Source organism: Acinonyx jubatus, chromosome A1 (assembly GCF_027475565.1).
Source record: "Acinonyx jubatus isolate Ajub_Pintada_27869175 chromosome A1, VMU_Ajub_asm_v1.0, whole genome shotgun sequence".
Lineage (NCBI taxonomy): Eukaryota > Metazoa > Chordata > Mammalia > Carnivora > Felidae > Acinonyx > Acinonyx jubatus.
Genome location: NC_069380.1, coordinates 216553216 through 216565852, shown reverse-complemented (window position 1 = coordinate 216565852; position 12637 = coordinate 216553216). Strand labels below are relative to the sequence as shown.

Sequence of the window (12637 nt, the reverse complement as noted above, 5' to 3'; positions counted from 1 at the left end):
CTAATAAATTTCTGTTGATCTAGTAATTCAGCACATATTACATAGAAAGGAACTAGTGGACACATCCCATAAATTCCTTATGTTTGTTCTTATTAAAGAGTTTTCTGACTTGCCTTGTTCAAGCAGAGTAAATAAGAATAAAATTTGGTTTGTATATCAAGATGCATATACAAGTATTACCAGTTTTAATTACCCATAGGGATTTAAATTCTATACTAGTCCCCCCCCCCACCCTCCCCCAAAGAACCGAGCAGGACCAGATGATTCTGGGAATTCAATCCAGTGCAACTCAGGTCAATTCAATCAATGAAATATTAAGCTCTATTCAAAGAGCCAAAGACAAAGTGAGGTGTGAAGTACAGGACTTGATCTCAAGGTGTTGACACTCTTCTGGGAGAGAACAAATGAAAGTGCATAAGAAGTCACTTGACTATCATGAGAGAGTATACAATGCAATGGTAATTTAATTTACCAACACTTATCAAATCCTTATTAAAATGGACTAGGTAAAAGAAAGCACAGGCAAATAACCCAAATAAGCTCTTTGTTCAGGAAGAACCAAAGGAAATTATTTACTGTATAGTTTCTTTGGTGTAGATTTCTGTTATTATATTTTCATGTGGTTGCTTTCATTAACTAAAAGTTGCCTATCACAACAACCATAAAATGTACCTTAACCCACTGATCTTGGACACCCAATCAGATGCGACCTGTGATAAGTCTGCTACTGTGTGCTTTCTGGTAATATTGCTCAGATTGCTCCCACTTTTCCTTCTCCTTTTAATTGATATAACATTTAACCTTTAATGTCATCTATGCCATATTGCCAGACATTTAAAGATGACTGAAATAATTGGAACATGAAAAAACATCAAAGTGTTTTAAAATCAATGAAAAAATACTTTACATAATAACTTTTAAAAATAGTTTTTTCTTAGAGGATTAAAAATTATTAGCACATTTTAATTGTTTGGATGAAGCTATTAAAGATTAAGTTAACGCAAAATTCTCCATCACGGTAATGTATCTATCATAACTTTATAGCGTTAACATGGGATGTATTAACATGTGATTATATTTACTTTTATCTTGCTAGTGTTTCTCTTTCTTCTTTGATATATTTTCATACTGTCCATAAAAATAATAACCATGCCTATTAACACAAAACCTTTCTTAAGACACTAACTTCTACTACATTCAGATAGTGCCAAAAAAAGAACACTCAAAATGAATAGAAGATAGTTCACACAAGCATTCATTGTTACTTTTCATTCGACTCCCAACCACAACTAATTTTCCTCACTTTTATAAGTGAATAGAGTAGAAACTTGTCTCTGTCCACATATCGCAGTAAGTAAACCACTTCTACCTGCTTGTCTTCTATGTATTTTCCTTTATATAAATGTGCCCACAGTGAGACTTAAGAAAAGTAAATAACACTCATATCTGAAATAAGTTTTCTTACAAAAAAGCTATTTTTTGGCCTTAGGTCATATTTTAATGACATTTGCTTTCTCATTCTATAGAATATTAAACTACTTTTAAATGTCTTTTCTTCCCTGTGAAAATCAAGAGCGATGGGAACCATTGCATATGTATCTATCGATCTATCTAGTCATTTCAAGTAGCCAGATTGACGTATAGTTTTCTCACTATCATTGATTTCTCACTACAAATTCTAAAAGCGTAATTTTAGTACTTCTTTAATCCATGAGGAAATGGACAGAATTAATTGTATCAAGTGAATTTCTACCTTTCCCATGCTGTATTTATTTATTCTGTGGTTTTTCAAATTATAATTTCTATTCCATAAACAAAAATTGCTTTATGGATATTTAGAGAATAAAATTTATAAGAATGATGATCTTGATAACCTTCAAATTTTCCTAAGACATGTAAAGAAAGAATGCAACTATTTGCCATTTCAGTGCAAACTTACCTTGCCCACGTATTGGTAATCAGATCCTGTGTATTCCTCCAGTAAGAAAAATTGATTCCACATCCACCCACGTTTTTGACGATGCAGAATTTTGCCATCACTCCTAGGTACACGTGCACCTAAAATTCTTTGCTGGGGTACAGGAGTCCTTCTGAACATTATCTCTGGAGAACAGAAATGTGGCAGGCATACCCAGAGTAGAAATAGTAGCAAAATTTGGTATATTGTCATAGTTCACTTCTTGAAAATTTCCAACGTGGATGAAGAGAAAGCAGTCCTGTTTTATTGAGTTGAATTTTACTGTGTTTCAACTGGTTTCCAACATCTCATCAATGTTTTGGACATGTTTCCAAAAGCTTCAAACAAAAAAACAAATAAAAAAAAGTCAGTTGAAAACATTATGAATGTTACCTGTTACCTTAAATATGAAATTGATAAAGATTAGTAGCAAACAAAATACCTACTTTCCTGCTGTTTTATAAAATAATGATTACTTTTGGAAGATATTGCTTGTCTAGTAACATGTCAGCAATTTATGAAAAGATCATGATAAATAATGTCTTTCAGACAAATTTTAAGGAAGGGGCATATTAAGCTTTGTTTATTTTTTCTCTTGTGATTATAACAGTTTTCAGGAATTATGATCCCTATATGGAGTAGGGATGAAGTTAATTTTGCACATCAATTTTTTCAGAGTAACTTAACATAAATTAAAAAACTGAAAACAAAATATTGATTTAATTAAAGCTACAGAAAACATGCATCTGTTGTGCGATACAATGATATTTGAATGTTTTTAAACAGCAGCAGTTTCTTCCAATTTAATTCTGCTCAAAGGTAAAAGCAATATAAGAACAAATAAAACACTTGAAGTGCCTTTGGCTGAAGAGTTCTCTCTTCCCTCTTAAAGTAGAAAAAAATCACTACTAAAGTAGATCCATTTATAATATAATTCATACTACTGTGTAGAGGGAGTGAATGACATTGTCAGCTGTACTCCCACTACAAAAGTTCTGAGTCTAGAACTCCACACTGCCCCAGCCTGACTAGGGAGGGCCATAGATTCCAGGCTGCTCTCCACCTCCCTCCCTCTGCTTGCTTCCTCAACCCAGGTAACCCTATTAAATATAAATCAGATTATGTCACTTATCTGAACAAAAAACTCACATGAAGTCTCCTCTCACTTTGATTAAAACCCATGCCTTACAAAAACCTACAATTCTGTACTTGATTTCATGACTACTGGTCACTTCTCTGACCTCATATTTTACCCCAATCCCCCATGTCACTTCCTAAAACTGACTCCTTTCCAGCCAAAGTGTCCTTCTTCTTTCACCTTGCAATACACTTCATATTCTCCTCTCCTAAACTAGAACTTTCTACTTTTTCCTTCTATTTGTAATGTTTTTCCACATAGAGGTCCACTTGGTTAGACTTCTTGCCTCCTTCAGGTCTTTCTTGAATCCTGCCCTAACATTCCATATATACCCATATACTATAAGTGCTTTATTTTATTTGGGATGCATTCTGTCTCCCTGCTGTAATCCCATGGGTTGTTTTGCTACTGTATAACAGACTCTTACAGCAGATGATCAATAAACATTTTAATTGAATAAATGAATATATTGTAAGTTGATTAAAAAATCTAAGTACCATTCCTTTTTCTATGTAGTTATGCTCCAACACTTATGTATGGAAATACATTTTTGAAATCATAATTACTTTATTTTATTCTTTGTTTATATTATTGTGAATCCTCACAATCTTGTTTTTATTTTAAAATCTCCTCTACAGATTGTTCTTTGTTTGTTTCCTGTTAGGTAAGGATTTTCTTTCAGAATAGGATAAAACATTTCTTATAAAAAAGTAGTTTTGGTACCGAAGGATTGAGTTCCTTTTCTCTAATATGGCAAGCATTCTAAGTCCTCCAGCATTGACACTGACATTTATGCTTTCATCCACAATAATCTGTTAGCAATCTGCTTATTCTTTTTGGTTTTCTTTTATTAAGAAGATTTAAAAGTTAATGCAAACATGTTTTACAAATAAGATTAATGGTGAAGCAGTATTCCCTTGAGTGTATTAAATGACAGTGGAGTTCTCTACAGCATGTGAAGCATTCAAAATGACAGATGTAAACTGTATTAAAAAATCATGTATTGCTACTCTTGGAGTATAGAAATTATCTGATACATAAAATGATTTTACCTTACAAAGCACTGACATTACAGAAACTTAAATTGATTGGATTCTAAGTAATAGGAACATTTACCAAACCAATGTTTGTCTTTTTATGTAACAGGGCATGATAGATAATATTTCCAGAAACTTTCACTGTTCCTAAAAATTAGAGGACAGTGTGTATAATTTACTGTATCTACTTTCTGTGAAAGCTTTAACACTTATTGAAGCAACATTCTCATTTCATCTCTTTTTTTCATGTTAAAAATATATTCCAGCAACTATAAGATATATTGGCAATCATTTTCAATGCAATTATAACTATCTATAATTTTAAAAGTTTAAGCATCAATATTTTGGGGAATAAGTAGGTGGAGATGATAACTGTGAAAATTGCTAGTAAATAACTGGAGCTCTACATACACATGGAATTTTTTTTTCATCATTTTTCTGGTTTCCTATATGTTAAAAATATATTTTACATGAATTAAATATTTGATAAACCATTTAAAATAATGACAAGATTAAATAAAATTTTTAAAAGCAAAAGTTTTAAACTTTTTTAATGATTTTTTAAATTTATTTTTGAGAGAAAGAGTCAGAGAGCAAGCAGGGGAGGGGCAGAGAGGGACACACAGAATCCCAAGCAGGCTCCAGGCTCTGAGCTGTCAGCACAGAGCCTGATGTGGGGCTCAAACTCACAGACCACAAAATCATGACCTGAGCTGATGTCTGATGCTTAACCACCCAGGTGCTCCCAAAAGTTTTACATTTTGATTATTTTGATTTATGATTTTTTTCTTTTATTCAATTGGGCTTTTGGTCCCATATCTAAAAATCTTAGGGGACACCTGGGTGGCTCAGTCAGCTAAGCATCTGACTCTTGATCTCAACTTAGTTCAATATTTCATCTGTCCCTCCCCTGCTTGTGCTTTCTCTCATTCTCTTTCTCTTTCTCTCAAATAAATGAATAAACTTAAAATCTATGCCTAACTTAAGATCAAGAAGATTCATCTCATGTCTTCTTTTCAAAGGTTTATTGTCTTAGTTCTAACACTTAGGTCTATGATCCAACTTGAATCAAGTTTTGTATATAGTATGAGCTATGAATTGAAGTTCTTTGTTTTGCATATGAATATCTACTTTCCCAAGCTCCATTTGTTGAAAAGTCCATTCTTTCTCCTCTGTATTGCCTCTGTGCTTTTGTCAAAAATCAGTTTGTCTACATATGTGTGTCTATATATGTCTACATTTGCATTTTATATTTAAATTTTATAATTACCTTGAAATTTCTATATAAAAGCCTGTGAGGATTTGACTGGGATTGCATTGAATCTTTAGATAAATTTGGGGAAAATGGCCATCACAGCAACATTGACTCTTCTGACCTAAAAACACTATATATCTCTACATCAATGAGTTCATCTCAGTAATGTTTTAGAGATTTCAGTGTACAGATCTTGCTTACTTTTTATCAAATATTACCCTAATATTTTCATATTTTGTTGTTATTTTTATTTCTAAACCACTTTATTGAGATATGATTGAGATACAAAAATCTGTTCATGTTTAATTTATACAACTTGATGAGCTTGACCACTGTTAAATACATTACTTAATAATGATTTTAAATCATTAAAATATGTTTAAATATATTTAAAAAAAGACAAGCCAACAATATATAATAACATATTACATTTGGTTATAGACATATCTAGAATATACAAAGAATGCTCAAAATCCAAAAATCAAAAAGCATAAAGTCCAATAAAAAATGGGGAAAGTATTTGAACCAACATTTTTACCTATAGAAAGCAAAAATGTACATGAAAAGGTATCCAACGTTGTTCGTTATCTGAGAAATGCAAATTAAAATGACCAACTATTGGGGCACGTAGGTGGCTTATTCGGTTAAGTGTCCAACTCTTGATTTCAGCTCAGGTTATGATCTCATGTCTTAAGGTGGAATCTCAGCGCTGCTTAAGATTCTCTCTCTCTTTTTTCTCTTTTTCTCCCACTGCCCCTCCCCTGCTTGCTCACACACTCTCTCAATAAATAAATAAATAAATAAATAAATAAATAAAGTGACTATTACCAAGTGTTAGTGAGAATGTGGAGGAACTAGAACAATTCTACACTATTAATGGGAATGTAAAATTATATAATCTCCTTGGAAGATAATGTGGTAGACTGAAATAATGACACCTCAAAGACATTCACATTCTAATCCCTGGTACCTGTGGAATCTGTAAATATGTAAAAGGGACTTTGCAGATGTTATTAATTGAACGACTGTAGAGATTTCAAGAGAGTATTTTGGATTATTTAAGTGGGATCATTGTAATCTTAAGGATCCTTGTAGGAAGAAGGCAGGAGGATCAGAGTCAATGGTAAGAGATAAGATCACAGAAGCAAGGGGTCTGAGTGCCCTGAGCAAGAGGGCAGCAGCCAGCACGCAGGAAGCTTAGAAACTATAAAAGGAAAGCAGTGGATTCTCCCCTGTGGCTTCCAGATGGAACACGGCCCCTCGACACCTTGATTTTAGACTTTGACTTCTAGATATGCAACAACATAAATCTATGTTGTCCTAAGTCACTTGGTTTGTGGTAAGTTGTTACAGTAGCAAGAGGATTGGTAGATGCTTAAAACAGTAAAAGTACATCTACAATATAATCCAGTCTTCTGCTCCCAGGTATTTATAAAAGAGGGATGAAAGTATATGCTCATTTAAACGTTGTATATGAATGTTTACAGAAGTTTATCGATAAGAGAAAAAACCTGGAAACAAGCCAAATGTTACAGGTGAATGGATAAACAAATTAGAGTATATCTGTACAATGCAATGTTACTAAACAATAAAAAAGAATGATATTTTTTGGTTTCATATGTAAGGAGCTTGAAATTACCACTCCAAGCTAACACAACACAAACTTGAACAGATTAAAAAACCAGCAATTCTTCTTGGATCCATAAGAGACAGAAGGACTCTGGGCAAACTACTGCTCCCAAGATTGGAGAGAGAGACATGTGAATAGAAGGAAACAAGACTTACCAGCAGAGACTCAGGAGCAGAAACCATCTTAGAACCAGTAATGGTAGAGGAAAACTGAACTATAATTGACAAATTAATGGAGGCTTAGTGCACACAACTCTCAAAATTAAAAACTCCAGGAGACCCAGCCATGCTGTTTGGGGAGGTGCTCCTCAATACTTGGAGATTTACCTATGGGGGACTCACCAGTTTCCTACAGTAAAATGTCATAAAAATCCCCATATGCTTTCAACAGGGAAGGAAATATTTTTAAATGCCTCAGAACACTGTGTTCCTAACAAGGTCTGCCCTCAGGGAAACTAGTTAACCAGAGACTAACTTGGAGTATTATTATCAAAGCCTAACTGACTTGAGGGAAGGGAAATACAGAATTCAATCCCATATAGCCTTCAGGTTTCTCCTACAGAGGGAAAAAAAAAAATGAGGAACGCTTGTGAAGTTCACAGTATAGGGGCATAGTCTCACTAAAAGACAGTTATAATCAGAGGCTATAGAACGCTTCCCCCGTCCCACACTTAAACATCCCATTACTACAGGACCATTTACAGCAGTTGCATTTTCAGTACAATATATCCAGCTATCAAGAAAAAAATTACAAGGGATACCAAAAGGCAAAAAAACAAACAAATTGGAGAGACTCAGCAAGCATCAGAATCAGACATGGCAGGAATGTTGGAATGATCAGACTTGGAATTTAAAGTAACTGTGGTCAATATATTAAGTGTTCTGATGAATCAGGTAGACAGCATATAACAACAGATGGGCAACGTAAGTAAAGAGATGAAATCCTAAGAAAGAACTAAAAAGAAATGCAAGAAATAAAGAACACTGTCACATAAATGATTAGGCTCATTAGTAGACTGGACATGGCAGAGAAAAGAGTCTTTGATCAGGAAGATATACAGTAGAATCCTCCAAAACCTTACACATCTATCCTTATATATTTGTCTCAACCCATAGAATGTATAACACCAAGAGTGAACCATAAGGTAAACTATGGACTTTGAGCAATTGTGATGCATCAATATAGGTTATTCCTTGGTAAGAAAATATACCATTCTGGTAAGCAATGTTAATGGGAGAGGCTATGTATGGGGGGGGGGGGCAGTGGATATATTAGAAATCTCTGTTCCTTCCTCTTAAATTTCTTGGAAACCTAAAAATGCTGCAAAAAATAAACAATTCATAAACACACACATAAAATAAAAATAGGTAATTGTATGAAACAAACCAACAGTTAATTTGTCCCATGTAAATTCTTCCTGGGTATGGTCTATGCAGCTAGAAACCCAGTTTTAGACTTTTCAAAATATTGCTCTTTCATTATAAATACCGCAAATAAATATTCTTTCACTAAACTCAAAATGTGGAACATCTTTGACACTTCCATTAATTCAAGCCCATCTCCAACATAGTCTGTCAATATATACCCTTGTTTTTGTTTTCTTCTTCATAGTGGTCATCTTTTTTTTTTCTTCCTATTGTATGTGACAACACACTATTTTACTTATTTATTTACTTATTTTGTATGAAAGAGAAAAAGAAAGAGTGAAAGTGAGCAGGGGAAGGGAAGAGGGACAGAAGGAATCTTAAGCAGTTTCCACACTCAGCAGGGAGCCTGATGTAGGGCTGGGTCTCACAACCCTGAGATCATGACCGGAGTCCTAAGTCAAAATTAAGAGTTGACTCTTAACCAACTCAGCCACCCAGGAACCCTTATGTTTTTTATTTTTTATTTTTTTATTTTTTGAGAGAGGCAGAGAGCAAGCGAACCAACACACTATTTTATGTTATCATTTCATGCAAAAAATGTACACTAACAGGTTTCCTTAACCTTCATTTTTTTTACTTAAAATATATCCTGCGGGGTATTAGCTAAATTAATTTTCCAAAAACCACTTCACCCTGACCCAAATCAATTAAAAGTTTTAAATATATCTAACTACCAGGATAATAACATGGAATCAAGTGATATTTAAAAAAAATATATTTTTTACATTATTTCTGATTGGTTATTTAGTTTCAAGCCTGATATGTAACTTTTTATGTACATAAACTACTCCCTCACTAATACATAATTCTGAATCTTATCTAGGTATTTATACTTTATTGAATTTCCCTCACTAGTGAATTGTTACTGTGTATATATAGGTGTGTAAGTAAACATTTCTTTTTTTTTAAGTTTATGTATGCATTTTTGAGAGAGAGAGAGAGAGAGCGAGAGAGAGAGAACACTCACATACAAGTGGGGGAGGGGCAGATAGTGAGGAAGAGAGAGACATGATGCCTGATCCCCAAAACCATGAGATCATGACCTGAGCTGAAATCAAGTCAGATGCTTAACCAATTGAGCCCAACTAGGCACTCCAACATTTCTTGAATTAAGTAAAAAATATGTTTTAAAAAAGTCTTTCTGAATCGGTTGGGTTATTTCTGGTGAAAAATAAAGGCTAAAGTTTAGAATATGAAAATATCACTTAAGGGAGCTATACTTGTAAACGGAACTATAATTAGAAGGAATCAAATGGGCTGAGACCAAAGTTAAACTATTTCTTGCCATGAAAATGCTAAAAATTAATGAAATTATATAATTTTATTTCCAGTTAATAAATTTATTTTCAAGAAGCCCTTTCAAAACCCCAGTAACGTATTTTAATCTAAAAAATAATTTCACATGAGTATCACAAGAATCATTGAACCATCGCTGAGGATTCATTCTGCATTCCCACAATTCCTTTAGACCAGTGCTTTGCAAACCTTAATGTACATTTACATCTCCTGGGGCTCCTGTTAGAAGTCAGTGTTCTCATTTAGTGGGTTTGGGGGGGGGCCCAATACTCCACACTTCTAACAAGCTCCCCTGTAAGGCCAATGAGGCTGGCCTACACACTTTGAATAGAAAAATCGAAGGACTCTCTAAAGCTAAGTCATCTTCAGAATGTGTTTATGACTTTCCCCTGTTTAATGACTCACAGCTCAAGTATGTGTCCTGTTACACTTTCAGGAAAATCAAATATAAGGTGATTATTGCGGGAAGATAATGATTATTTCCAAATAATCAAGTTTATTCCAGAATTTTTTTTTTAATCTGAAAGATCTGTTTGATTAAAGTCAGTAAACTACAGCAATTATTCTGATCACGCTACAAACTCTGTTTTCCTTTAGATTTACGTTTTCAAATGTTTGGATTTCATTTCATTTTTACAATCACAGAGTTTTCATTATTCTTCTAAAATATTTATCAAAACCATTTTTCTCTAAAACGTATTAATTTTATTTATATATGTAAGCAAAGAATGGCAGATCACAAAATATAACAGACATTTTGACTCATCTCAATAATTAATTAGGTCTCTACACATCACAGATGATCCATTAAGCTGTAATCCATCCTTGGCTAATAAAAGGAATTAGTCATTCTTCAGTCAGCGGATTAGGTTAAGATTTTAATGTACCATTTTCCTAAATTTTCTTTAATTTTACCATTTATAACAATAGAAAATCCTGAAGATTATTAAGACCCAATCCAAGGCTCTATGGATGAATAATTTTAATCCTTTTAGAGGTTTATAGCACCAATGCAGCCTAACGAAATTTCAACATTGAGAAAGAAAAGAACATTTTTCAGGTATGTTTATACAATTTAAGTGAGCCAGCGCATACTAAATACTTCCCTTTTATGCATCTGATACCATTTTATGCATCTAGTAAAAAGCACTATGTGAAATAACTGAATCAAAGCCCTACACTTAGGACTCAAATAATATGAGTCCATATGCTTAACCTTATTTTCCAAGCATTCATTACACATTACCTACTGTGCTCTAATGTCATAGGAAATATATAATTCTAAATTGAACATTTATCACTCTATTTTAAGTATGTGTTTGCATATGTATCACTGTTTAGATTGTAGGTTTAAAGCATGGTTTTATGTCTTGAATCAAAAGTTACACATAAATGGATTGCACAAAATATTCAATAAATATTTTTGGAATTGAATATTATTATTCTAAAATATTTCAATGAGAAGGAAACGATTTATTTTTCTAAAATGTACAACATGGCATCAACGACCATTTGTACCGTTTTATGCTCATATCTTGTTTATATACAACATCACAGAACTCACATAAAACATCAGTCAAATAGGAAATCAATATATGATTTTTAAATGAAATATGTAACACAAAGTATCAGATAAGTTATCAAACATTGCTAGGAATGTTACAAATGCAGACAGAATTCCAAGAAGCTCCGATCCTTGTTATTCTTCTCAGATTAAAATTTCCCTCTAAGCAAAGCCCTTTGAAATTAATTTTATTCCCCCAGAATGTGACCTGCATGCAAACCAGTAATATACTTCTCCAGCTAAGCCACATCTAACATTTTAACATGATAATTAGCAAAAACAGACAAAGCACACAAAAACGGGGTGCAGTGGGTCGAAAAAGCATGTGACAGGAGTAAAGAGAAGCACTGGTGAGTGAGACACATAAGTTAGTGTGGCCATTTTCTCTAAGATTCCCACTAATAAGCTAAAGAATAGCACCCAAGAGTTTTTGCTTCACTCTCAGCAGCCTTTGTAACTTCAGTAGCGATTGTGACAGTCCCAGATGTAACGTGATCCTCGATCAAGTTAGCAGTGCTAATACAGCTGTGACATTACACCTGCTGCTTCCTGGAAGTCTCATTCTACTGTAGCTAGGATTTATTTCACTGTGTGGAAATTGGTAGCAAGAATGCTCTCAGGGTAACTTAAAGATGTTAGGATAAAACCCATCTGGTACCCAATTTTCTTTGATCCAGGGCTTAAACTGCTTCTGAAAAGCAATGAATGAAGAGATGGGGAGAAAGAGCTCGAGAATTTTATTAGGAATTCCTTACCAAGGTAGGGTGTCATTCCTCATTTAATGCATTCTTGGAAGAACATCAAGGAAAAACTTCTATAGCTAGAAGGAAAAACCCCTTAAAGATCATTTCCTTTCAAAGTTACTTATGTGAAGACCTGTGCATGTACGAATAAATAGCGTGCAAATAATCACAACACACTTCAGAGTGTCCTACTATGTGAATGTGTAGTATATGCACTAAATCGGGATTTACTATACAGCAATCTGTGTTCTTGCCGGTAAACCTAAAAGTGCAAAGAGACATGACATTAATTTGTAAAATTATTCAAAGCTACAAACGTGGAAATATATTATCGGTCATAAAGATATACTTAATTTATAAATATAGTGGATTACATGTGGATTAGCACAGTCATCATTAGACAGATCTTTTTGGCATGCATTTATGAGATGGTCAGGCTTAAATAAAAGAAGCAGACACTTTTATCAGCACTAACTTTTAATTCTAATTATGCTTCAATATTTGCACAATACTAAAAAAGCCCATTTGTAGATAGCCTATCTTATCTCTATTATGGAGGCCCATTACATAAAAAAGGATTAACTCCTAAA

At 33.5% G+C, this 12637-nt stretch overlaps 1 protein-coding gene across 2 annotated transcripts in view; it reads right to left on the bottom strand.

Moving 5' to 3' along the window:
- Window positions 1-12637, bottom strand: part of LOC106986992 (cadherin-10) — a 194811-nt gene that overhangs the window by 119867 nt on the left and 62307 nt on the right. For both annotated transcript variants that reach the window (XM_027074738.2, XM_053201910.1), the window contains exon 2: window positions 1940-2295. In XM_027074738.2, coding sequence (XP_026930539.1) covers window positions 1940-2170 — 231 coding nt within the window. In that variant the 5' untranslated portion in view covers window positions 2171-2295. The remainder of the gene's footprint in view (window positions 1-1939; window positions 2296-12637) is intronic.